Source organism: Lichenostomus cassidix, chromosome 3, assembly GCF_008360975.1.
Source record: "Lichenostomus cassidix isolate B80296 chromosome 3, HeHo_3.0, whole genome shotgun sequence".
In the NCBI taxonomy this organism is placed as follows: Eukaryota; Metazoa; Chordata; class Aves; order Passeriformes; family Meliphagidae; genus Lichenostomus; species Lichenostomus cassidix.
The window spans coordinates 21,903,393-21,931,354 of NC_139483.1; the positions used below are offsets into that span (position 1 = coordinate 21,903,393).

Below are 27,962 nucleotides of genomic sequence, written 5' to 3' on the forward strand. Positions count from 1 at the left end.
GGTTAGCTAATGATAAATTAAGGATTGTAAATTTGGGAATTAAGAAAATTAATCTCGGCAGGAATAATTTTTCTTGCCAAGATAATTGTCATACTGGAGCTGCAATTTGCAGTGGAAATTGCTTGCGTCGTAAAAATCAAAATTTCTGTTTTTTCTTAAGGCTTCGTGTAGCTGGACAGAAATGGGACAGAGTGGGGACTCCATTTTACCTTTGCTGGCACATATGTGCTAAGGCACTGAACCCTCAGGTCTCACCTGTTTGCCAGACAGCAAAGAGAGAATTGTGTGGACACAAGTGGGGTTGTCCAGAAATCTAGAGATAAGAATCTACTTAACCCTCACCCTAATTTGTCACCTATTTCGGCGCTCTGCTGGTTGCCTTGTGCCTCTGCAGTCTCCTGTAGGGTTGTGTTTGCATCTGCATAACAGAGAGCAAACCAGGACTTACTTAGGGAGGGGAAATGCTGTTCTGACACAAAATATTCATGGATTAAGGAGCTACTATGGCAAATCTGTTTTTTAGAGCATTTTATCATTCTTTACTACTCTTTGCATTGGACTTCCTGCTATGGTTTTGCTCTGGCAGAGGTTGAGGTTAAACAGAGAAAATATGTTTCCGATGGCTGTATCCCTCTTCATGCTCTCCACTTCTCTTTAAACTGAGTGTGCACATTTTTCTGCATATTTTTGTACCTCTTTGTACAGAGGAGTGGATGGAAAAAGGGAGAGTTCTCTGCAGAAACTCATGAAAAGAAGTCAAGCAGCATCAAGAAGGAATTCTGCAGAAAATCAGCAGTATAAAGGCCTTGAGCAAACCTAAATTTAAATTACTTCTCTTGATGATCAAGGGAAAGACAGTCCCATAAGTTTCTTTTGCACAATATCAAAGGTTTTTCTCGGTCACAGAATCCTAGGGCATCTTAGTTGTCCTAAGGATATCTACCTATAACGCTGACCTGAATAAATAGCTGTATTCTCAAAAGGAAGGATAAAGATTTTTTCCCTTCTTAAAGGGATGAAGATTTTTTTTGTTTTGTTTTGTTTTGTTTTAATAGCTTGCAAGGGAGTAAATAAACAGCAAAAAGAGGTATTTCAGGAAGGCAAAACATATTTTTTATACATATGGCTTTTCATTTATTTATTTTTTTTCTTGAGTGGAAGATACATGATGCTCACAATTTGGTGTTTGTTTTGGGGGACAGGAAATGATTAAGAGGAAAAGCTTACTCAGCAAGCCAGAGCACTTACGGGTGGTTATCACTGCATCTGCAGTCTGACTCTTTCTCTCCCTCTACAGCCAACCTGTCACATATCACTGACCTGATTCACAACATAGGAAAGCTCCCCGTGAGGCTTCCTGTCTTTCCATTTCATTCAGGGCTGGATTGGCTGCAAGAGCCTCATCCTCTGCAAGCTATCAAACCTGGCCACTGAGGCTGCCACCAGCCCGCTGTTCTGACTTGGGCTTCAGCAGATGGATCTTCTCAAGTCCTGTGTGTTTTCATCTGCTTCTCTCCACACTTGGAAACACTGCTTTTTTTTCTTCCTCATGTTTATCCTTAAACCATCTTGATGAACCAGCTGGCTCCATAGCTGTGTTGTGTGAAGTCAGGAGGGCTGTGCACAGGTCTGCCTCTGAGTGCTCCAGCTCTTTACTCAGGACTTGCTGTTCTTTTGCCTGAAGAATATAAAATGTAGTGCGAGTTTTTATGTATTATTAAACTTATGTCTATAAATTACTGACCCATGGTAGCTGTTTATTACATATTTCATCTTCTGCTTTGATGCATTGTTGTTGTCACACCAAGGTGGGTAATGATGACTCAGCTTACTACTGTGATAATGCACTTAAAGCCTGGAAATCTGTCACCGACGGTATTTCAACACAGGCGCTATAAACCACAGATGAAAAATTAAAGTATTTGCTGTCAAGCTATTTCTCTTAAAATTCTTCTGTCTTGTGTTGTGGTTTCATAAGGTTTTAGGTACTACTGAATTGTTTGCTGTTCAAACAGTTGTGCTTCAGGAACTCTGACCTGCAAGACTTGCTGTCACAAAAGTGGGTGTAGTCCTCAATTTGTAGTGCTGAAGGTGACCTGTAAAATGCTTGTGTTCATCAGGCCTTCCTAATAAAGCACTGATATTTACATGCATTTTTGTGAGCCTGCCATTTCCAGTCTTAAAGCCCAGTGGAACACTCCTCACAACTTACCATGTGTTATCTCTGTGGTTTTTCTTCTTTTTCACAGCCCTTCTGTATGCCACCATTTTTGGTAACGTGACAACCATATTTCAGCAGATGTATGCTAACACAAACAGATACCATGAAATGCTGAACAGTGTCCGGGACTTTTTAAAGCTCTACCAGGTCCCTAAAGGACTGAGTGAACGTGTGATGGATTACATCGTTTCCACCTGGTCAATGTCCAGAGGCATAGATACTGAAAAGGTAAGTAAATTAAACTGCAAGGAAAGAAGTCACATCCTGAAAGTAGTCCATTAAAATAAACAGGAGGTACTGTCTTAGTAAAGAAGACAAATATTCTTTAAATAGTTCTGAGTAGTAGCTTCCCTTAATTTTCAACTTTCAAATACAGTATTTCAGCTATTCTGTCATACTGACATATGCTAATGGTAAAAGTATGTATGTTTTGCTAGTGAAATGGCATGAAATACTACAAAAATTATAAAGGAAAAAGCATAGTTTACAGTAAATAATGGTAATAACTAAATAAGAAGTTTCAGATTGTAACACAACCTCACCATTTTTCCAAAGGAGATTTTTTTGCAATATTTCTGTTTTGTGAGGTTGTTAGCAGCTCTGTGGGCCTGTGAACAAAGTATTTTTTTTTTTTGTCTTTTTAGAATATGAATGTAATATTCTGTGTGCTGGTTAAAAATATTAATGAAAACTTGAAATATTTAATAATGTGTTGCTTGAAATCTGCCCTATGTGAGGCAAATGTTATCATTCTAATTCATTGACTTTACAAGCAAATTCCCATTGTGTCTTTTAAATAAACAAATGGCTTTTCACAAGAACAAATGTACAAAAGCAATTCCTTGTGGCTTTCCTATTAGTTGCCAACTTTTGTGGAGATAGACACTGTTTTTCTTCTGCTTGTAAAGTGATGTGATTTGTGGGGTGGATCATTCAGGAAATCCTACCAATGCTCTGGTCACCAGCCTTCTGGTTGGCAGCTTAATTTAGTATTCTGAACTGTGGATGATGCAGTTAAAGAGCAAACAGTGTCATTTCTGTACAGCTGTTAAAGCATTCTTATGAAGGAGTAGAACAGATGTGGCCTTGCACTGAGCTGTCTGGAGACTGGGGGCCACACAGGGCACTGTTTGCTTTCCTAAATGTCCTTTTGCATGTCTGTCATTTTTAGATCCCAGACATGATTCTGTGAGCAGTGTCTGTCATAGTAGCTTTCAGAAACAAATGGTATTTTAGTGCTGGACAGTGCCGGTTAGAAGCTGTTCTGTGTGTTTTCTCACAATCTGTCTTTGTGTGGGGTTGTGATTTGAGGTAGGTGCATTTGGGGAAGGTGGAGAGACATCTGAGGATACATAGTGTATTGAGTGCTGGTGCTTTCATTCAGCCCCCTTTACAAACTCCTGTCATCATTTCAACAAAACAACCAGAAATAATTGCTGTGTAAAACATGGGATTTTTTTTAGCTTATCTTCAAAGTTCATTCTTGGCTTCCTTTGATAAGGAGAGAAATGCTTTAAGGATGCATTTGGAGACAGCAGAATAATGAAACCAAGCACAACAATTCCCAGTGTAGCCTTTGAGATTTATCTTAATAAACAGGAAAAAAGTTTCCAATTGTCAGGACACCAAAGAGTTTAATACAGTGCTGCTTTCAATAACTGCTGTGTTCACAGCTGAACTGCCGCTGCTAAACTGAGAATTCAGCTTTCATCTGCACAGCAAAAGCTATGGTTGGCTGTGCCAATCCATAAACTCCCAGGTCTGAGCTCTGTTGGTTTGATGCCTGTGTATAACTTCTGGGATGTCTTGTCATGAACAAAACATGCATTGCTTGTGAGACAGAGCAGTGGTAGTTGTGCTTCTCTGAAATGCAGCGCAGCTTTCTACAGATGAGGCAGAGATTTAAATGTGAACTGAGCACAGAACTGTTTTTCTCACTCTTTTGTAGGCCACAAATTTGCCAGCTCCGTGTTAACTGCAGACATGTTAAGGAGTGACTAATTAGTTTCAAGGCTAGAAACTGCCAGTACAACACAATTTAACCAAGAGCTACTGAAAGATTCTAATATTGATCCATGAAGATTTATTTATTGCCTCCTATGCAAGTGGAAGTCATCTTCCATTTGTCTGTAGCTCTCAAGTATCTTTAATCCCTTTCATTTTTGGGAAGTCTGGAGACAACTTCTTTAAATGGAGAATGGAAAATGAGTTAACTTCCACTTAGTCTGGAATACCAAGGAGTTTTGGGATAAGAACATCATTTTAGATACTCTCTTGTATATTCAGGGATTTTGCTACTATTTCTATTGCAACAACCCTTTTTGTGAGTGATATTCGAGTAACTGCAATGTGTGTATGTGTAATTCACAGAATCGGTTCTCTGCTCAGATCTTGCACAGAACCCCATTTCAAAGAGTGGGCATAGCCATAGTGCTTCCTGTGTTACCTTCATGTTTTCCAGGGGTATTTGCAGTGAGGCAGTCTTCTCTTTCCGTCTAGGAATATGTGTGGGAGTAACTCTGAAGCTCAACCAGAGTGTTCCTTAATTGGATGGAATAGTTATCACTGAGAATATAAAAAAAAAAGAGGCAGACTTAGACTACTCAGTGTTTTTCTCAAATAATATGTCCTGGATATACTTCACCACAGACCGTCCCCCAAGGATTTTGTCATCCCCAAACCCTGTTCATGTTACTTCTTTCCATTTTAGTCTGTACAGGCAGCAGTGGTTTTGTATTCTTTCCACTCAGCTGTCCGTATTATATTAAAACCCTTCAGAAATGGCCCTGGCTAGTACCCGCTGTGCTGAGCATCAGCTCGTGCTCTCTTAGGAGCACACATCATGAATTGCCATGAGGAACATCGCATTTGGAAGATCAAAAGCTGCCCAAAACAGCATCATACCTTAAAGTACCTTTCCTGTGTAAATGAAAAACTTGTTAGTGCTGCTGAAGGGTAAATTTGAATACCTGCAATTCTCAATGTTATGAGTTAATTAAACATTAAATAATTTGTTTTAGTTGTTAAACCATGTAATTTGACCAGGCTTTTCATGGAATCTATCAAAAAAGTGACCTACCCTCTAGAACGATTCTTCAGGAAGCTTTTCTTCAACACTTTCTGTGCTCTAAGTTGTATTGTCTTAAAAACCTGAGGCTTTCTGGTAATTCAATATCCAGTAGAGCATGTTGCCGAGATGAAAACAGTATTTTGCTTCAGATGTTATGAAGTAGACTAAGTTAGTATTGTGCCTTTTGTGGATAAATAATATAAAAATCAACCTACACTCTGAGCTTAGAAATTTTATAACAAGGAGGAAAGTCATTCTTAAACCTTGTGTGGTAAACCAGCCGTAGCAGGCACATAAAAGCCATGCACAGGAATTGATTGCCTAATTTCCTTCTCAGGTTTTGCAGATATGCCCTAAGGACATGAGAGCAGACATCTGTGTGCATCTGAACCGCAAGGTTTTCAAGGAGCACCCTGCCTTCAGGCTGGCCAGCGATGGGTGTCTGCGAGCACTTGCCATGGAATTTCAGACAGTGCACTGTGCTCCAGGAGATCTCATCTACCACGCTGGGGAGAGTGTCGACAGCCTTTGCTTCGTGGTCTCAGGCTCTTTGGAAGTAATCCAGGATGATGAAGTCGTTGCTATATTAGGTGGGTTTCAGAGCTGGTAATATGCATTGTGCACAAATACAGATATGTAGAGCCTCTTCTACCCATTCTTTAAAAAACTTCAGTTAAATTTGTTTTACCACAGCCTGGAGAGGTATAAAGGGCATCCATGTCATTTCCAGATTGCTTCAACCCTGTTTCATCTGGTCAATGGAAACTTCACTGTAGCATGGGGTCCGAGTCATTCTTGGGTTTCTCCCTGTCTTGACACATCTCTTTTAATTAGAAATTCCATTTAGGACTTCAGAAAACTTGTTTTTAGAATGCCTGGCTTCCCTGCCTCACTCCTACCTCCCCATAATAGTCCACTTTTGCTGGATTTTTTCTATTAGATTTATTTAAAGTCTCATGTTGAAATAATATTTATCTGTTTTAAAGTCAAAGTCATTTCAAACATATAGAGCTGATGTGTATTAACTTGGAATGGCAGCTGTGGTTTGGAAGCATTGAAAAGAAACTGATAGGGGTGTGAACAGCATTCTGAGGCAAAGCTAACAGAAAAGAGTGGGATAATCCAATAGATGTAGATGAATCATGGGCTGGCTGAAGTATTGAGGAGGTGATACTTATCATTTGATTCTGACAAGCTTTTTTGTGATAAGGTAAATTCTTATGGTTGCTTTATCCAGTACCTGTCACTCATAGCAGCCTGGAAAAAGAGAACGAAACCGCTTGGTAATCTTACTTTTTTCTGATCACATACACTCAACTTTCCTAAGATGAATGTCTGCTGAAAAATGAGGGGGCTAATAAATATGCTGAGTTTCATTTTTCTCTGCTTTTGAACAGGATTGCATGTATAGCATAGGGTAGATTTAGAGTGCTGAGGAATCGAGTTGATAATGCTTTGTGCTCCACAAGAAGCTACAAAGGTGAGAAGTTGGAGCATAACTGATTGTCTTTTATTCTGGAATCACCTGTGCTGTTCAGTGGTATATGATATTTGTAACTTCTGCTTGTCTGTAATGCACATCAAGAACTTCCTACCTTTTGCCATGTTGAACTCTCATGAATTAACATGACAAATGTAGAACACAAAGAAAGACCTCTCTGTGTGCCTTGATGCTACCACCTGGGTTTAGCATGAGAAAACCTCAAAACATCTTGCTGCTCTATGTGAGTATAAGTAAAAAACATTGAGATCGAATTTTTTAAAATGTTCTTTAAAGATATTTTCTCCTCATCTTTACTGATAACTCCTGCATTTTATCATAACATTCACTTTAGAAAACACTCAGCTGAGATTGCTCAAGGAATCAGTGTTAAGGAAACCTAACTCCTAATCTCTGCTGCTGCAGAGTGATAGCTATGGATAAATGAGGCTGTTCCCTTGGTATCTGGATGAATAGAAGTATTTTGTTGTTGGTGTTCTCCTGAGACATAACACATATTGATCCTCTTCCCTCCACAACTTTCTATTTTCGTCCTTTTTTTTCTTTTTTTTTTCTTAAATTCGGCGTCAGTTCCCTGGCTCTCACTGTAGCTGGTGAGCTCTGTCATTTTCTTAGTGAATATTGTAAGTGGAGAGGAAAGTAAGATGAAGTGGGATCTGCTTGTGATTCTGTGAGATTTCATTCCAGATGTGCATCAACTTCTGTGTTTCAGTTTCTGGACTAAGAAATCCCTTTCCTTCCACATGCGTGTATCTTCCTCACCTAGGCTGTGAAGACTTCTGCTGAAGGTTTCTCTATCCTGAAAAGAAATTATGTATTTAACTAAATTTTTCACTATGCTACATCAGTTGAACTTTTCTTCCTTCAGCATTGTGTAATTTAACCACCACACTACTGAAGGATGCTTCAGGAGATTGATCAGTGTTTCCTCCATAACTTCTTTGTACTCTCAGTTTTCTTATCTGTAGAGGACAATGTTTTCTGGTGGGTTCTTTTGGTTGTTTTTGATTTCATTTTTTAATTTCATATTTAGCTAAACTTGCCAAGTTCTTGCTGAAGGTATACCAGATGAAACAAGGTACTACAAGGGGAAAAAAAAGTGCACTATACAAGAAACATGATTGTTGGTGATCACTCAGCCAGAACAACCTATGCCATAAGTTTTGTTTGCCAGTCACAGCTAAGCATAGCTGTGCACATCAGGCATTTAACAGCAAACCATGTGAGGAATTCTACGGGGTGATTTTAGTTAACAGGTATGTTGCAGAGTCTGTAATCTTCTTCCAGGAATTCTTGAAATAAAAATGAGAAAAATAAGTGCACAAATTATTCAGGGTGAATTATTTGCTCAGCACTGGCTGTCACATAGCAAAGCAGCCTTCACAGTTTGCAGTGTTGCTGTATCTTCCATACAACAGAGAAATGAATTGCTACTCTGGATCAGTCTGTGTGACTGCTGTACAGCATTACATAAACCAAAGGCACATTGCACCTAATCCTTAAAGGATCCAATTCATAGGAAACATTTTCAAGTTTTGAAATAATTTAACCTTGCAGACTGGTGTATAAGAGTGTGTTGTGTAGCCCTGGAGTGTATTGTGTACACTTGCATAATATCCTTCCAAATCAGTTACATGTAATACCCCAGAGACAGGTATATTCTCAGTTCAGGCTTATGTTCTTAGAACAAAGCACTGACTTTGATTGACTTGCATTAATGCAGGTACTGAGTTGGTAGAAATTACACATGGGCCAGCAGTGAAAAAATGTACTTTTTTTTGTGTGTCCCCTAAGATTGCCTTTCCCATTAGTTTAAATTAAGACACAAACACAAAAATAATCAAATTAAAAACAAACCCCAAACCTTTGCATGTTTGCAGTAAAAATATAAAGAAATTTATGCATTTTCAATGAAGTTTGACTTGTTGAGATGAAAGACGTCTTTTTTGAATTCTATGGAAAATTTCTGCTAAAATACAGAAATTACTGATGCTCATGCCACACAATCTTTAGATTTGGTGTGTCAAAGAATCAAAAATGTAGAAAATTACTTTTAAGTCAGGTGATTGATTTATTTGTGATTCATTCCAATACAGATGAGTCAGAAAAAGAAAACTTAGAAGGACGAGCCACTCTATTACTATGTTTTCTATGTTAATGTGTAAGTATGAGAGTGGGATTATGTAGAAGGGATGTTTAGCTGGTGGGAAGCTGCCTGGATGGGACGCAATTCTGTTGTCTGTGGTTGGCTGTTCCTCCACTGACACTGCTGTTACTGTGTGGGATGAAGTGCTGACGTGCACTCAGCACTTTGGGGAAGTCTGAGACAAATCACACAGTCCCTGCCCTGAAGAGAACTGAGTGAGGCACAGGTCGTGCAGGACTTCCATTAGGAGAATGTTTTCAGCTTGGCTTTGCTTTTAACTTTTCTAAGCCCTCCCACTTGGCCTGATGCTGCTTTATCCAGCTGAGACTCACAGTATCTCTTTGAACTACTCTTACTTAAAGCCTTAGCCATTTATCCAGATGTGATTTGAGAAAATCTGGGGTTTCTTTCTTCTGTTAAAAACAATCAAACGTTTATGTGCACTTCATTTGGCAGCTCTAGTTTCTCTCCTTTGGAGCAGACCTTTCAGGCTGAGACATGGACCATCTGAAAATCTGACTTTATTGCAGGTTTTTGACAAGTTAAAACTTACTCATGTTCAGGGGATTGGCTACATTTTAATTTATCAAATAACTGCTTAAAAATATTCCTTCTGAATTAACTGCTCCAGGCTCAGACCATAAGGTCTGATTGTAGCTTTTTTTGGAATATGCAGGGGAAAAGGCACTTCACTGCCCTCCAGCCATTTAGTCTCAACCTTTTTAATTTCTCCTCATTATTGCTAGAGGAAGTGCCAGTTCTTGTGCTATGTCTCCAGTTGTGTGTGTGCTTAGATAATGTAATGAAAATTACAAAAAAGAATGTCGTAGCAGCAAAAGTTACTGTTTGTAAGTATTTTCTGGAAATACATGGAAGGACTGGATAGGAGGCCATCTTATAAATTTTTTATATTGTGCTAATGTGCAAATATCTGAATAACTTAGAAAACCATTCTTGGTCTTTCTAGGAAATAATCAAGTCTAAATTAGATATGACTGATATAATTGTACTCCAAGATAGAACAGAAAATCCCCGTTCTCTAAGAAATCTGAAGGAAGCAAGTGATTTTGGGACCCAAAGGGTTCAAGCCCTTTCTGCCTGAAGTTGGGGTAGTTTTTGACATTAAGGAAAACATTCCAGTTAAAAGCTACAGAGAGGAAGGACAAGACACTTGAACATTAGAGTGACAAACTTTCTTTCTAGATAGCAATGGGGAAAGTAGTGTCTTGTACTTAAATTTTCAGACTGCTGCAAAATTTGTCAGTTAATAACTCCTGGAAGGTCTGACTGAGCAGCAGATCTTTACTTATATGAAATGTTCAAAGCTGCTGAAGTGGTCTTAATAATTCCTGCAAGGAGGCCTTGTGTGTATGGAAGGTAAGACTGGAGGTTAGTTTTGTGGACTTGATTAGAGACAGGAAGCTTTAAACTTACTTGACAACTGAAAACCAAAGCCTTGAAAACTACTGTGGTCTTCAGAGCTGAGCACTGGATGAGAAAAAAATAGCATTTACTAGAAGATTTAGTTAAAAAGAAAAAACAACAACCTCCTACAAAACAGTTTATCCCAAGTGTTACATTCCAGCTGTTCTGCATTTATGTTCTTGCTATCTTTATTTGAGCTAAAAACTTTCAAAAGAATAAACCTTTTTCTTGACTGTTGGTTTAGCATCACAGAATATCCTGAGTTGGAAGGGAGCAGTGAGAATTGTTGAGTCCAACTCCTGACTCCACAAAGGGCAAGTAAAGTGAATGGACAGGAAGGGAAGTCAAGGCAGGAATTTATTGTGAGCGAGGAATACAATTGCCCTCCAAAAGGTCAGTTTGCTGCTGCTATTCCTTTTGCTGCTATCAAAGCTGAAAGGCAGTAACAGATTGTAGATCTTAGGTAAGTATGAAAGTATGCAGTAACACCATATCAAGAATGGGAATTTTTTTCGGGTGGGCAGGGAGTGTGCAAAGGATGCACATAGATCTACATGAAAGATCACACAGTATTGAGGAAGTGAAATTTGTATGACCCTGAAATACAGATCTTTTATTGTTATTTGCAAAGCTGCAAAGTTGACAAGATTGGAGACTGTGGTTTTAACATCCTACATGATGTTGTAGGAGACCTTGGTGTGTGCCATGTTTTGTTTCAGCGGGATATTAAATGCTCCATTTGCTTTGTGTGGAGAAATTCCTGCTGATTTAATTTGATCTAATTGCAGTCTTAAAGAAATGTTATAAGAATAAATGTTTGTTTTCTTTACAATTGCTTTAGCTTACTCATTTAGCCGTAAGCATTCCATTCAGATGTAGACACCAGAGGATTGATTCAGATTTTGGTGGGACAGATTTGCATCCAGATAGGACAGTGCAAACTGCAAGGTCAACTGTGCCACAGGGATGGTTTATTTTAGAGGAGGAACAATAGCAGTGCAGAATTATTGTGTGTCTTAGACCTTCTCTGTGGAAAACATTACAACTCCCACACAGTCATGTGAAAACTGCTTCTCTGCAGACCTGAAGATGTCAGATAAGTTAACTGAGCCCAGGCTGCTATCTTTAGTACCTGAGCTAACTCAGGTTTCCTGAGACTAAACTGCTCTGTGTACCACCCCATTTTCAAAAATTATTTGTGTTATTTCAGAGCTTGTTCTTAAATTCCATGTATTTGAAGAAGTCCCTTACTTCTCTGCTTCATTTTTCACCTGAATTCTAAATTTAGGTATTCCTCTTTGTGTTAAAAATGCCAAGCCGCTGTGCACTCAGGCTTAAGAAATGGTTGCAGGATTATGGATGGCATTAAGAGTTTTCTGACAGTATCTACCATCACAGCATTGTTTGTGCTATTGAATACGACTGAAACATGACCAGCGGTGCTTTGACAAAGGAATGATTGAAATTAAAATCCATCTTTATCCTCAGTAGTTCTATTGTGCTCTTTCTATTTATAGTTGAAAGGTGGGATTTTTTTTACATTGATTTAGGTAGGCAGGCTGGACAAGTTGCATGTTTCTGTGAAGTGATTCAATAAACATCAACTGAAGGAACAATTTTCAGTCTGATTAGCTCAGTGAGTGCCCAGGCACATTTGGCAAAAGCATTATAGACAGAGATCCAGCTAAACTTTTTAAAATACCATGGCATAAAGAAGTCCACATTAATACAAAATTTTATTTCCATGGCAGATGAAATTAAAATTAAAAAGCACTGAAACTCTTACTGAAAAATACAGGTTTATCCTACATGGTTGTTTTGGACAGAGAGTATTCCTTATTCCTGTCCTCTAGATCAAGGGTGGGTTGATACCAGGACTTGCCATTTTTGAGAGTTTAGCCAGACATTGTTTGTTCTATGTCTAATTTCTGTCACACATTAAAAGCATGAATTGCCAAAGCTCCTGTCCACTGCTGTTTGTATATGGTTTAAGACTGCTCAGGGTATTGGAGAAACAGATTTTTAAAACCTTTGATGACTTGCTGGAGTAACTGAGGAGGCACAGTATTCAGTAGTGATTTTTGAGCACGTTTCATGTTTTATTGCTGTGAATTTATACACCTTTGTGTAATGTGCTCTTAAATAGTCCAACAGCACCACATGTGGAAGAAGTCCCCCTTTGAAGATGGCAGTGTCTGGCAGGACACTGGCAACAATGGTCCATGACATTCAGCAGCTGAAATTGAAATGTGCTGGAGATGAGGCTCTCTGTTCCAGCATGTCCCTTGGTGTTTCAGGATATCTGTGTTAGGAAGGCTTGCACATTGTGTTTGTGTGCATATTCCAACCAGAGGTGTGGAGAGGTAGAATTATAATTTAGCAAAAAACCCAGCTTTCCAGAAAGACCTTGATTTATGGCAGGTGAACCACTTAATTAATTTTCACTTTTGTTTTGGGTAGGGTTCTGTTTCTGTTTCAAATCTTGGAGGAGGAAGAATATTTCTTTTTCACTGAAAAGACAGGTTAAAAAACAATTGAAAAAATTTTCATGAACCACTAGCTTTTCTTTTTTCTTCAAATTTCAAATTAATACTTTTTTCCAGAGATTTGTTTCTGTAACATTGTTAAATTTATACTGAAGGAGTTACTAGAAATTCTAAATAAAATTAACTATAAGATAGATGCAAACTTAATGAGGTTTTCAAAATATTTACCTTATATATTTCAGAACACAAAACTTACTGTTTAAACTCTTGTGAATCTTTTTGTATGAAATAAAATAATAACATTTTGGGTCTTTAATGTATGTTTCAAGCAATAGCTAGAACAAAAAGCCTGTCCCTAAGTAATCAGGGAAGTAACTCAGAGGATAATGCAATTTGAGTCTCTTACATAGGGTTTTTTTTGATCAGAGAATTAGCACTGCCCATGCAATGACAGCACAGATTTAGCTGTGTTTTTCCTGTTACTTAACCAGTACAAATACATTCAAATACATTTGTGACTCCAGATACCTGAGCTACTCCATATTCTCTGAGTTTGTACAAACTGGCCACATATCTATAACATTTTTTATAGTAACCATTAAAATGCAAATAAGGATAAATGATGCAGATTCTGGTGAAGCCTCCTGACTTTTTTTGGAAATAAACCTTGTAGGGCCCAGTTGACATTTAAAACTCTTCATCACAGTAGGTCAAGTAGTGAAATAGAATCCATGCTGAATTCTGAGAGACAAACGCCTTAATTATAGGAACAATAATAGAAATTTTAGCTGCAACTAAATCATGTTGTTGCTAGTCATCTCTAAAATAAATATTTTTATTTTGTCTGTACAGTAATGTGCTTCAGCAGAGAAAATTGATGCAGTTGCGTAGTAAACTGTCTGCAAAATGTTGCCAGGCTGTGGTTTACAACATGAGCAGATACTCTGTGTTTCTATTCGTGCATCGGGCAAATCACTGAAAGTGCAACCTCAGTTTGTTATCACTGTAACGCTTTAGCTTCTGTGGTACAGACACCCAGGCTTTTTTAAGGTCTAATTAGAGGAAGAAAGTAATTAGAACCTCTGGTTAATGAAAAATAGTGTATTCTCTGCGGTGCAGTTGGCCATTCACCTCTCATTGCATGTCTCAGTTTGCACTTGAGAAATCTCAAGCAAATCCAAAGCAGCAAAACACTTCCATGCATCATCTCCTGCCAGCTGTGCTGTGTTGGAGGACCAAACTACAGGCTATTCAGTGGCTGTCAAGTTGTGCAATTTATCTGTAGGACAGATACTGAATACTCCACCTCAATGCCAAGTGGTAGTTCCATTTTTTTCTGGCTGACAGATTTTGTTGCCTTAAAACAATGCACCAAGAGGAAGAATAACTTTAGCTCTAGTGTCTTTACTTTCCTTGAATCTTTCTTCTCTCTGTAAAGTGGGAATATTTAAATTGCATGCCTTACTTAGATTTGGAGGTAGGGAGGGAAGACAGGAGAAGGGAAGGATTTTCAATTGAAGCCAAATAATTATTTTGGTGAACACAGGGGGAGTTTGACCCTAGAGAATCTGTGTGTTTGCTTTTGTAGCAGTTGGTGTCTCCCACTGCCTGGAGGTGGAGAACAAATCCTGAGGGTGCAGGCCAGTGTGGGTGCTTCAGGGAGCTGAGCTTTCAGGGAAAGTCACTGTGGCAGCTCCTGTGCATCAACATCACAGATAACTGCATTTGCTATCACCTGATTGCCGAGATACGCTTGGTGCTGCATTGTCACTGAGGCATCACGAGCAATGTTTGGTCATTCTGTCTGATTTTTGGATCTGCTGAGACTGTGTCAGATCCTCATTCTATTCCAACATGCAGATGAAAGCAGATCATGAAAGGATCTGACCCAGATGCTGGTGTTGGCTGCTGTAACAACCATTAGTATTGCTTTGAGAATGATTCTTACAGGAATATTTTGTCTGATATACTGAAAATCCATGGATTCATGCGAATGCCTTCAAAATCCATACTGACCTGGAAGACCTGCAACACATGAATCCATAGCCTCATCTTCTCCCTCAGCTATCACACCAAAACTGCACCACAACTTCCAGAAATCCAGAACCCAAAAGTGGACTGAGTAGATTATCAGCCAAACACACATTTCATGAGTCATTTTTTTGGAGTAGAGTGGATTATCTTCTGTCTAAGAGGAGAACTCTTCAGTCTTTGCTCTTGTAAGAGTGAAAAAGCCAAGGGTTGTTGTGATATCAAGGCAATACAGCTGTAATGTGAGTATGGTTCTTTTCTCAGAATCATCAGAACACCTGACTAAGCTGCAATAATCAGATCTTTATCACTGGTGCTGCTTTCAGGGGACAGAGTGGATGTGGCTTGACCTCATGCCTGACTCAGGCACCAAATCATCTTTTCACACATAAGATAAATAGCAAATTTGATGTGGAGCAGAAATTGGGAAAGAACAAATACAGAAACAGAAGGTTTTATGAAATAATTCTTCACAGTTTAAATATATCAGGTTTTGGGGACATGTTATTTTAATTAAAACAAACAAGGAAGCATAAAAGGTGGAAAATTATTTGGCTCTCCAATGCATGCTGAGCTGATGGTGGAAAAGGTCCTCAGCCCACAAATCCAGCAGAGAGTATAAATGATTGATGGTAAAAGCTTAGATCATCCACTTTAAGTGTGATTGACAGATAATGTTCCTGGCAAACATCTGGAATTCATCAAGCTGGGAATGAGAAATGCAAAGTACTGACAAACAAACGGCCATCTGCATTTCTCTAGCTTCTTAATCTTTCTTCAGAGATAAGGTGAAATATATAAAACCTGGAGTTATATGTAAAAAGAGTCTTTTGGCTCAGGTTCCCTAATGCAGCCACTGGACTTTGCCAACCACCTTCTGACTCAGAAGTATCACTATACCCTTCTTGCTTTCCAATTACAGATGGTTTTGATAAAACACCCACTTAGTCTGCCCACCCCCCCCGTTTTTTTTTTACTCCTTTTTCCACAGCGACTGATCTTATTTTGTGGAGAACATACAGACAAAGGGAGGTGGTATGCAATTCCTTATTATGCATAAGAAGCCAATTGTTCTAATGCACTGCTGGTAGTCCTGGGTGGAATTTTAATTCTTTCTTGCTATATAGATTTCTACTGTTCATTTCCCCCCTCGTTCTTCTATAAATGTCAAACTTTTCTTTAGAACAGACAATTAAATTTAATACTTTGGGTATGCATCATTTAGAAAATGGACTTGACAGAAATATAGCAATGAGGTGCTTGCATGTGCCTTGCTTTGGAAGCTGAAATACAACGTAGGGTTCATTTTCAACTAGATCACTGGCTGTTAATTTCAAGGAAGTTTTTAATTGAAAGAAAATAGTGCAACTTATTTGGGTTTTTTTAGTTTCTTTCTTAAAAACAGAGGCTTCTGTGATCTGACTCAGTTAGTGGTTTATGTGTTCATTTGCTCAGGTTTGGCTCAGCGGGCACCCAGCAGGAGCAGCTCCTTCCTGTGCTGCTCTTGCCATTAATGGGAGGTGGCTCCTTGGGGTGGCCGGACACTGCAGGAGGGAGAGGTTTTTTTGGAGGGAAAAGTTACAAATAGCAAGAGGCAACTGTGGTTGCTGCCACAGGTGAAGGACACGTTTACGTCTTTCTGTGTTACGTGAAAAGCAGAATTAAATTTCAAAAAGAGTGAGACATAACTAACCTCTGTTATATGCCACTTGTGAGGTAGGCACAGCAGCACCATGCTGTTTGTGCTTGTGTTGCACTAATTATTCATCACGTTACTATGGGGCAGTAACGTAATTCTTGTCATTTTAAAGGAGGGAAACTTATCTGGAGATGTTAAGTAAAACACTTAGAAATGAGTTAGAATTCCTCTCCCCTGTGCTTGGACTACCAGCTCTAACTGTTGCTCCTCATCAGTGATGGCACAATTCAGTGCTTGATAGATTCCAGAGTGTTAATTAAAACAGTTGTTTAGCTAATTGCCTGGAAGATTGTGAATAAAAGCATATTTATTCCAAAGGCAAACAATCCATTTTTACCCAGTGAAGCATATCAGTTTTTATGGTGCATAAAAATTGTTTCATTTCAATTTTAAATATATTGTGTATTTGTCTGTCTAAAAGCCTTGTAGATGATGATCTGTTTGAAGTGCATGGAAGCTTTTTTGCTTTAGCCATTTTTAATGTGTCTGCTAAAAAAACACATACAAATAATTGAAAATTTGAAAAGTCATTGCTAATAAATGAAAGATGTTTACTGTATCGGGCTGTGGGACTACGACCATGCTTGTTGAGATGAAGTTTTTGTACTATTTCCAGATGTTGGCATTATTCTGTGTAAGGACAGTAGAGGTGGAAGAAAGGTTACCATCATGGTGTCTTTGCCTAATTTTGTGAGGGGAAAAATGTGCTAACAGAACGGGTGGTTTTAGTGTATATACACATTTAAAATTAAAATTAAGTCAAAAGTGATCAGGATCTAGACTGGTCCATGGGAGGTGGATGGTGAAGGAGTTCTTAGGAAGACCGGGAGCACATCAGTGTTAACGACAGCTTATTGCACTTCAGGGTAGTTTACCATCAAGATGATGTTTTTTTCTCAGAAAGAAAATGCTTTTCACCTAATGGAAGAGATTAGGTAAGGGTAGAAGTACTGCTGTAGGGCTGAGATGGGAATTCTGAGTTTGATTTAGAAGTTTTCTTGAGCTCTTTGCTCATGATAGTTCTCTTGACTTTCATATAGGCTTTCAAAAATGACTATTTAGGGAAGGAAATCTAAAAGGGCCTGGGTAAAGTCAGTAAACTAATATATATTTCAGTGCTTTGCATTTAAGAATTGCTACAGGCAAGGTATTACTTATAAGACAAGGGACCATTCCTACCACAACTTGATAGATGTGAATGTCGTTTAAAAAACGAATTTCCATGTCGTTTATCTTCAGAGAGGTGTGCAGTGGTGATACAACACAGCAGAAGTCTGAGAGGAAAACACATTTCAAAACAAAAGCAGTATGGATTTTCATTATTAAGATAACAACTGAGTATTCCTTTTTTGTTAGCATTATGTATTGGAAAACAAGGAAAAAATTACCGTTACTCTTGTAAATGAACTTGTAACTTTTTCCCACACACTCCCTTTTCTGTCCATCCTGAGCTGGGGTGTAACCAAGGAAAAATCCTGACTGGGGGCTGCTCCTCAGCTAGATTTTGGTGTACATGCCCTGAATTTTGCCCAGAGCCCAGACTGATGCAAATGCCCTCATTGCAGTATTCCACAGCAGGGATTTTACTGACTGCCCTGAGCTCATAAAGGTATGCACATAGGAAGGGTGTGAAGAAATGGTTGTTTTCTTCCTTCCAATGTGAAACATCCAAATATTCATGCCTTTCCATAGTTGTATTGGGGATAACTACGCTGTACTCTTGTTGGCTGGGACTATGTTTAGCTGCAGCCTGTAACTGCACTGATGTGTTATACAGGATGGTTTTATTGACACAGCAGTGGGTATTTGTTAGCCAGATTAAGAAAACTCAACAACATGGCTGTAAGAAACAAATACTTAGAGTGACAGTTAAAAGGAGAAAGAGAAAAACCTTTTGCTCATAATTAATTTCTTTGAAGGGATCAGAAGAGAACATTAACTAAGAATGAACCACTTTTCTTGATTTTTAAAGAAAAACCTTTATTGATATTAAAAGGCGACTTGTCTCATGGAACACTTTTAAATTACGATTTATTCTTATGAAGTTCTGCTAGGCTGTTGTAATTAAGAAAAAGATAATGGAAAAATGAATCAATTAAATATTTCAAAGTGGTTTTTTTCATATAGCTTATTTTTTCTGAGCACAAAAATAGAGGAAACTTGACTGCATGCATGAGATGTCTGTTCTTATAGTGCTGTTTCTGAAAGCAGTGCTGTTGCTTTTTTGTAGGCAAAGGAGACGTTTTTGGTGATGTGTTCTGGAAAGAGTCGACCCTCGCCCAGTCCTGTGCGAATGTAAGAGCTTTGACTTACTGTGATCTTCATGTGATTAAAAGAGATGCCTTGCAGAAAGTGCTGGAGTTCTACACAGCCTTTTCACACTCCTTCTCTAGAAATCTCATTTTGACTTACAACTTGAGAAAAAGGGTAAGTAGCTGTGATTTTAACATATATCATGTCAATGATCTCACTTTTAAGGACTGTCTGCATGAAAAAACTGAATTGCTTGAATTCTGGCATTTTTCATGGACCCTTTCTATAAGGTGACTTTGAGCTTGCCTAAGAGACACTGCTAGCATGTGGAGTCAAGAGTCTGTAAGTATTTATTCCAGTGCTAGCTTTATAGGGAGCTAGACTGTGTGTATGTGAAAGTATTCTACATTTCTAGGAAGTAGACAGGTTCCAGCATATGAGAAAACTCTTGTGCACTTGTGACAAACAGTGTTTGCTACTTAATGCAACTTCAGATTGTAAAGCAGCTAAAAATGTTTTAGGAGTGTTGCCTGAAATCACAAGGAAAATGACAGGAAAGATATAAAATCTAATGCATGGAACAAAAGTCAAGTACCATAATCACAATGCAAAAGTAATGTGGATGTGACATTCTATCAAGAGTTGTTTCTTTTATTATAAGTTACATCTTGGAATTACTTTGCTTATCTATAATATTTCCATTTTCTTGTTCTTGATTTTTTGGCTCTTTCCATTCCTTGCTGCATGCCAGTTCAAGTTATTTTGTCAAATGCAAATAATCATATTCTAATAGCCCAGTTTAAATCCTCTGTGTAATCTTCAGTGAACAACCTCTGCAGAAATTTATTAAAACTGCAGTAGCTATAATTCAGATGATATGATTTTATGATGTGAGGTAGAAGACAATAATATTACATTGAAAAGAAATACATTAGAGAACCTATACTTGGTTTATAAGGGTATTTGAGATCAGCTAAAGAAATATGTTTGATAGGAGATTTTTTTGTTCCTAAAAATGGTTCTCCATAGTAACCTCCAGGTGCCAAGTAAGTCCTAGATAATTAGACCTGAAAAAAAGGGAAATATTTTAATCTTTTAGATTTGTTTTGTAAAATTAGACTTTACAACTAGACATTTTAAAAGATATTTTATTTTTTATATATACATTTGGAATACTGAATTAAAGTAGTGTGATGATATTTTCTATCTGCGCATGTTATCAGTGTCAAAGAATTTAGCTCTCTAGTGCTGGATGAAGAAGAATGTGTTATCCACAGTTAGGTGAAACAAATCAAAGCTCTGGTGGAAAACTGTTGTAATTAAAGACTAAGAAGCAAATTTATACTTGGGGGTTTCCTCATAAGACATTTTTTCAAATGAAGGTACACAGCTGCAAGCATATTAAGAGAGATGTCCTGTTAATAAACAGCTCCTTACCTGGTGTTAGTTAATGTAGGAAATAAAATAAATGAAAGAATTTGACATTGATACCACCTAAGGAATCAGTATCACTGACTGATATATAATTATATTTTATAATTAACTCCATGGGTAGTGTGGTAAAACGCTCTCACAATATATAACTACTTTTTTTTTTTTTTTGACATCTGTAGAAATAGCAAGCCTTGAAGCACAGAAGGACCAACTTTCACAAAGTTCATAGTAATGCTAGAATCACATAATTTTGGATCTCCTCTTAGCCAAAAGCCCCAATTTTAGAATCAAGTACCTACTCCAGAAGAGACACTGTCCCTCTGTGTTTATCACCGTTGCTTTTCCCGGCCCAGGTTACAAAACATTATTTAACCATACTGTTACAACTCCTGTGCTGTCAATTTTCTGCACAAAATGTTCCTAATAAAAACGTACATCTTATGATAGCAATTTCCATCCAGTTATTCAAATAATTGGATTTTAATTGAGTTGCAGTCAGCAGAAAAGTGGCATTGATTGATAATGGAGGCGAGAGTTTGATGGTTCTAGGTTAACAGACTGTAACGTTATTTATTTTATTAAAAGAAAGCTGATTGCAATCAGAATGCAAATGTTAAATTATGTGAATAATATATGCTCTTGGAAATGCATGGAAGGTACCATACTTTAGAGATTTGAGGTAATGTGCATTAAAAGCAACTTTTTAGAGTTTAGAATTTAATCTGGTTTAAATATCTGTGATTTTTTTAGTAGAAATAGCTCCCCAGCCTGTCGCTTCTAACACTTCTGTGGTCTATTTCTGCAAATGGAATTTTGTAGAATTAAGATGAGCCGGTACCTTCTGTTAGTTACATTTGTGATGTATTGCATATCCTTTGGAGTATAAATACCAGAATTACACTTTTCATTTCAATAAACAGTTTCGTCTCTGACTCCAAAAGTGTTCAACTAGTTGAAATGTAGATACTGTATATTCACCCCAAATATATTCATACAGATTCCAAATACATGAAAAAGCAGCTTTGGAGATTTTTTTTTTTTTAAAGATCTCTTTTTTTTTTTTTTTTTTTTTACTTGGTTATTCCTCTGAGGTGTCCCCATCTTCAGGGTACATGTGCCTTCATGTGGCCATGGCAGTGAGTCTCACCACACAGTGCAAGGTGCTTTGTAGCCAAGTTTCACTCAACTTAAGTGAGCTTTAGCATTGATCCATTTTTTCACTGAGTTCACATATTCCTTGGCTGCTGGATCCCCTCTGGGGATCCCTGGTGGAGTTGGATTTCCTGTCCCAGGCCCTTCAGTGCCAATGATGTTCCTTCCCCCCGTTACTGGGTCTGAATCCACGTGCTGATGGCTGTGACAGAAATAAGCAGCCGTGCAGGTACATTGGAAGGTGCCAAAACTGGTTAATTGGTTTTCACCTTAGCTAAACCTAGAGCTGGATTTAGGCAAAATTAAAAGCAGCATTCCTTGTGCTGTTCTTCCTGCTTGTCTTGACTGTGTTTTGAGCTGAGCTGGAAGGGCAGGACAGTTCTGGTCCATGTATCCCATTTATGCCTTCCGTAGAACAGGGCTGCAGGTATAAAATGTTACTGCCTGTGATGTTTAAAGATTTTGTGACTGAGGGAAAAGTTTCCAGTACTCTGTGCCTGGCATGTCATTATTGTCCCTGTCTGTGCTGTGAGAGCAGTTTCCTTTCACACACTTTCTCAACAAATGCCAGTGAAATACCCTCTTTTCTAAAAGTGTCAGCTTGCTGTCAGGTGACTCCCTGAGCAGTTTCCTCAAGTGACTAAAATCCCTCCTGAAGTTATTAGCTGTCTAGTTACCTTGGACTGGAGCTCAGACTTACAAAACTTTTTATTTTTCCTAAAGGAGAGAAAGCAGACCTTTAATTAATTCAATGTGCTGCCAGTCATGGAAATTTTCTCCTAAGTGGAAACGGGGAGAATGATCTGCTCCATCTCTCTTTCCGTCATCCTGAGAAACTGAAACTGCAGTCTGTGGCTGCACGTGGCTGTATTTTGGACTTGAGGGCTTTGCAGCTGAAAGGAAACTGATAGAGGTTTTTTCAGAGCAGTACCTGCTGTAACAATGTTGTGAAATCAAAGCAGGTTAACTTGATGTTTCTCTCCATTTTTGGAATCTCGGAGAGAAAACAGTGTGGACACTGCAGGTATTATGGGACAGTCAAGTGACAGACTCACCCTCATGGAGGGTGTGCTAATCAAAAGAAATACTGCAGGTTAGGAGGGCAGCAGGATTCATGGACTGGATGGAAGTCTGTTTTCTCCCACAAAATTTTTAAACACTTCTGGGTTTCCAGATTGGACATCATTGCTCCAGGCTGGTAGATGCATAATAAGAGAAAAGCCTGCTTGATAGCTACCTGTCATTGTCTTTGTCTTGTGATGAGGTGCAAGTTTGCTGGCACCTTCTTTAGGAATGGGAAAGGCCTTTGGCAAGTGTTCTGGCTTTGGCAGTTGCTTCTTTCTGTGTGTAAGATCTTTGTGACCAATATTAACTTACACTGGGTTGTACCACAGTGTATTTGCTCATTTCATTCTGCTGCAGATATAAATGGTGTTATAGCTCAAATGACTGCTCACACTACATAAAAGGGAGAATTCTTATACATAATTTATTAAGCTGAGATTTCTCTAGTAAGCCATTTTAGCCTGGATAGAGATTAAATTACTAATTCTGAATACTTTGGAGCGTCATGATAGAAAGCACACGTAGCTTTCCCAGAAGCTGAAATTTGTATCCTGATATAAAGAAAGAGAAGCAGTAGGATCTAGGTATGTTACCAGGATTTTGTTAGAGTGAAAGAAGTGGCAAAGAATGTTCTGCATTTTTACAAATCAGACATGATTTAGTGAGTTAGAGCCAAAGCTCCTAGTCAGAACATAATTCTTGAGAGTGCAGTGATTGTAACAGAATAGTCTCCTTGGCAGTGTAAGATTAGTTGCTTTTGTACATGTAGTGGTGTGTTTATTCTATGGTATTCCACCTGTGCCAGTGGACAGTACTCCCAACATCTCTCTCAAAAAGCAATTTTAAAAGGTAATTGTGCTTTTCTTTTCAGCATTAGCTTAATCTTTCTTCTTTTGATAGTGTAAGCTCTAACTAGAGAGAGAACCTCTCTCAAGTCATACATTTCAGCTAGGAGTGCCTCAAGCCCTGATTTTAAATCTCAGGGGGTGTTGGCAGCAGTTTGTTTTCAGAGAGGCAGTCCATGGCCTTATATTCTGCCTTTCCACATGACAAGTTTTAAAATTCTTTTTCATGGTAGAGGTTCAAAATGGTATCCTAGAATTCTTTCTGATACACAAAAAGCCTGAATTGCTGGAAGGTTTTAACAAAGCTTTCTTGCACTGAGAAGAGAAAGGTTTTAATTTTAGAATATTGTCCCATTTGATGATGGATTTCACAATGGTCAAACTGACAGCCTGCTTCTTTCCCCTGTGTTTGTACCCACCAAAACAATCCCACAAGTCCTTTGGGAAGAAGATTTTGATGTTTGACTGGCATGCATCTTGCAGCACTGAAAACCGAGGACATTGGACATGACTGAAATGTCTGGAAGGCCCTGTGGCTTGGGAATTATGCCAGATTAGCTGTCCAGAAGGCAAAGTTGTCAATTAAAAAAAAATATTGTCCAAATGTAGATAAACAGTTTAGTACTGTGTTCTTTCCCATGCTGCTTTTTAAAAGCTATTCAGGGAGTCAGATGTTCTTGTATTCACAGTTTCTCCATGTCAATCTAAACAAAAGGTATTTTATTCTGTTTCGTCATTGGTAGATTCCATATTGCATTTTTGCATCTTTTCTCTGCCCTTAGACATGTAACTTCTATCTGTCTCTAACAGAGAACTGTTTAGCTAGCCCACAGATTTTTGGGCAAATAGACTTTACACTCTGTACTGAAAGAGCTCTAAGGCGTGCTGTGTGTGCATCTTCTGTGGAGGATTTTAGTGCTATGTCTGGCAATGAGTTGAAACCTCATGCTCTCAGGAGGATATGCCTTTGGATTTCTTCCTTCTCCTCCTCTGTAGTTTGTTGGACCCCTCCAGGTAAAGCCTTAACACCCACACTTGGAGAGGATTTGATGAACTGCAAGCATTTAATGTTCATACACCTACAGTGATTGTTGAAATATGTGATTGTGTTCAAGGCAAAGCAACTTCATTACCTGTCAGCTGCATCATCTTAAAGTTTATTTTCCAAAACTTCCAAATTCTAAACTTACTTCTGTTCTATTTAATGTATATGTCCTGGAGCCTTAGGGTCCTGTGCTTACAGAGAGGGAGATCTGGCTACAGACAAATAGTTTACATAGTGGGGATGTATATGTGCAAGAGAAAACATAATTAAATAAGAGGTTCTAGGACACTGTGGTGGGTGGACCTTGACTGGTTCCAGGTGCCCACCAAGCCTCTCTATCACTTCCCCCTTCTCAACAGGACAGGGGGAGAAAAGTAAGATGAAAAGCTTGTGGGTTGAAGTAAGGACAAGGAGATCACTTACCAGTTGCCATCATGGACAAAACAAACTCAACTGAAGGAAATTACTTTTTTACCAATTAATCAGAGTAGGATAATGACAAATTAAAAAAAAATTTCAAAAAAACACTTTCCACTCATCCCTTCCTTTCTTCCCAGGCACAAATTCACCCCCAAGTCTTCTATCTCCTTCTCCTGAGCAGTGCAGGGAGTTGGGGAATGGGGGTTGCAGTCAGTTCATAAAACTTACTCTCTGCCATTCCTTTCTCTTCAGACTCTTCCCCTGCTCCAGTGTGGGGTGCCTCCAATAGGAGACAGTCTTTCACAAACTTGTCCAGTGTGGGTCCTTCCCCACTTCCTGTTCTTCAGGAACAGACTGCTCCAGGGCTGGTCTCCTGGCGAGCCACAGGTTGTGGCCAAAAGACCTGCTCCTTCCTAGGCCCCCCTCAGTGGCCTGCAGGTGGATATCTGCTCCACCATGGGCTTCCATGAGCCTGAAGGGGACAACCTGCATCTCCACAGTCTCCACCATGGTCATCACCATGGGTTGCAGGAAAATCTCTGCTCCAGCCCCTGCAGTACCTCCTACTCCTCCTTCTCAGACCTTGGTGTCTGCAGGGTTGTTTCTTTCACATATTCTCACTTCTCTCTCTCAGCTGCTGTAGTGCAGTATTTTTCACTCTTCCCTAAATCCATTTCCACAGAGGTGCTGCTGACACTGCTGATGGGCTCAGCTCTCGCCTGCGGTGGCTCCGTCTTGGAACAAACCAGAGCTTGCTCTGTCCTACACGGGGACAGGTTCTGGTGCCTTCTCACAGAAGCCACCTCTGCAGCCCATCTGCTATCAAACCCAAAACAGACAACAAAACTGTTCTGTTGCTTTTACTTGCCACATCTTACATTGTCATGTAAATTTTAGCTATGGCTTAGATAAAGCTCTGTGGGTAAGTAGCAAAATGCATCTTTAGAATGCTCTTCAATGACTAATCCCTTCTAAACTGATTTAATGAATTCATCACATGTTTGAGATGCCTTCTGCTACTATGAATAATGAGTAATTTTCATATATTTAGGTGCTGTAGTATAATGTCTGTACAACTGTTATAAAGAAGAAACTTAGTATACCACACAAAACATGTATTTGCTCATGGAAAGATGAAGTTATTGAAATCCTGATAGGCCATTCACTAGAAAATCCCATTAAAAGTAACATAGTCATCAATAGTTATTAATAACCATCAATAAAATTGATGGAAGAGCTAGTAAGCGTGAAATTTGAATTACAATTCACCTTAAAATGGGCTAATATGATTCTTTTATGAAGCTGATATTAAAACCATAACTGCCTTGAAGTATCTTCAGCAAGAGAATATTTCCTATTCTGTGCTATTGTAGATTTATAGGTTTTCCCATGCTGGTCACTAAATACTTAACTATCATTTGCATTCTGATCACTGAATTAGTAATTGAATTTGTGCAAGACTGAATTTATAAATCCAGAATTTGGTTTTTTCACAATGTATTTTCTATGTATGGAAATCTATGTCAATGTTATGTCAATAAAGACATTCCAATTATATGTCACTACTTGGAAGAAAAATGCAGTAAAGGGAATGAGTTCTGATTAACCACAAATTGTGGTTAAGCACTTCATTCATTATTCCAGAAGCAGAATTGATACTTTGTTTGTTTTGTCATGTTTTGAGGAGATCTGCTTGAATTGTTTTTGAAAGGTATTTTTTTTTCCTCAGTGACCCATGGAATACTGAGCCTTAAATATAAAAGAAAAAAATTCTACCCTTTTTGAAATCTGTAGAGTGTTCTTAAAGTCTTTCCATATATGGAACAGCTGTTCCGAGTAGATGAAAAATGCACTTAACAAGGTTGCTGGGGAATTAAAATAAAATTTGGTTTCTTACTCTTTAATCCTTAAAAAAAGACAAGTTTGGCTTTTGTGAAGCTATTTCCAGGTGATCAATGGAAAGTTGACATTAGAAAAGAGTTTTATCTCATTTTAACATGCACAACCACCCATACCAGCTTATTTATCCCAACAGAAGAAAATACATTACTTTGATTTTTACCCTCCTCCACCCATGTAGACTAAATCGTAGCAATAATTTTAATACAGAGAAAGGTTACTCAGAGTGAATGAGGATTCCCCAGAATAGCTCCCCCAAGCCTTTTTAAAATAGAAAATGAATTTCCTGGGAACGGAGGAAGTTCTAAATGTTGGCCCACCACCAGGGACAGAAGACGATAATCCAAAAGACAGTGTAGCTGCTCTTACACAGTCTGGGAATCTAGTCTTCCTTGTGAAAACAGTGAAATTCTTGCTAGTATTTTTACAGTAGGAAGGACTAATCCCAAATTTAAACTCATGCTTTTTCTTTTAACCTCCATGTGTTGATTTAGAGAAATAGAAGTGTAACATGTGTCGTCTGTCTGTGTGGTGTGCTCAGTATGTGTGTGGCACTCCACCACCTGCTCACAGTCAAGTGTAATGAGGTGCCTTAGTCCAGTTCTGCACCAGGCTTGCAAAGAGGGGACATCCCAGGGGAATTAAAAGAATTCCTACACTTTCTCCAAAGCAGTCTTCTGCTTACCATGACTGAGTGGCCAGAGTTTGAAAATCTCTCTATATTCCTAAGTAAAAAATTAAGATATAGGGTTTTTTTTTGGTGCCTGCCATCTCTGTTTGTGTATATGTAGTGTGTGTATATGTGGGTGTATATATAAGTACAATGACTGGCTTATTGCTGAAAGTCTCAATAATTCCAGTGTCACACACTCTTTCCAATTTATTCATGCTGTTACCCAGGCTTTTTTGCAAGCATGTGCTGTCATGTATTATAACTGCACTAATTATATGTATGCCTTGGTAACCTCTCTGGCCTGGTGGTTTTATTTTTTGGTATAACCTGGTGCTTCACTGTGGAGCACTACTGACCAAGCAAAAGACAGAACAGTGACTTAATACCCTTCTGTATTACTTTTTTCTATAAATGATCTTTCTGGTCCAGGAAGTAGCTGGGTTCAGGACAAACTTATTAAAAGGAAATAATTTCCTGCCATAACAGCTTTGACCTTCTGGACTTCTCTAGGATCACTAAGAGCTGATCTCACAGCACTGCAGATCCAAACACAGCCTGTTCAAGGTAGTCCATGAAGCAGAGAGAATGTAGATAATT

The 27,962-nt window shown here is 38.5% G+C and overlaps 1 protein-coding gene across 6 annotated transcripts in view; it reads left to right on the forward strand.

Moving 5' to 3' along the window:
* The window catches only part of KCNH1 (potassium voltage-gated channel subfamily H member 1), a 173,812-nt gene that overhangs the window by 79,352 nt on the left and 66,498 nt on the right, over positions 1-27,962 (forward strand). For all 6 annotated transcript variants that reach the window (XR_014850721.1, XR_014850723.1, XR_014850722.1 and 3 more), the window contains 3 exons: positions 2,250-2,449; positions 5,629-5,881; positions 18,810-19,006. Coding sequence is in view for 2 of the 6 variants with exons in the window: in XM_085054900.1 (XP_084911026.1) it covers positions 2,250-2,449; positions 5,629-5,881; positions 18,810-19,006 (650 nt within the window). In the remaining 4 variants the exon portion in view is untranslated. The remainder of the gene's footprint in view (positions 1-2,249; positions 2,450-5,628; positions 5,882-18,809; positions 19,007-27,962) is intronic.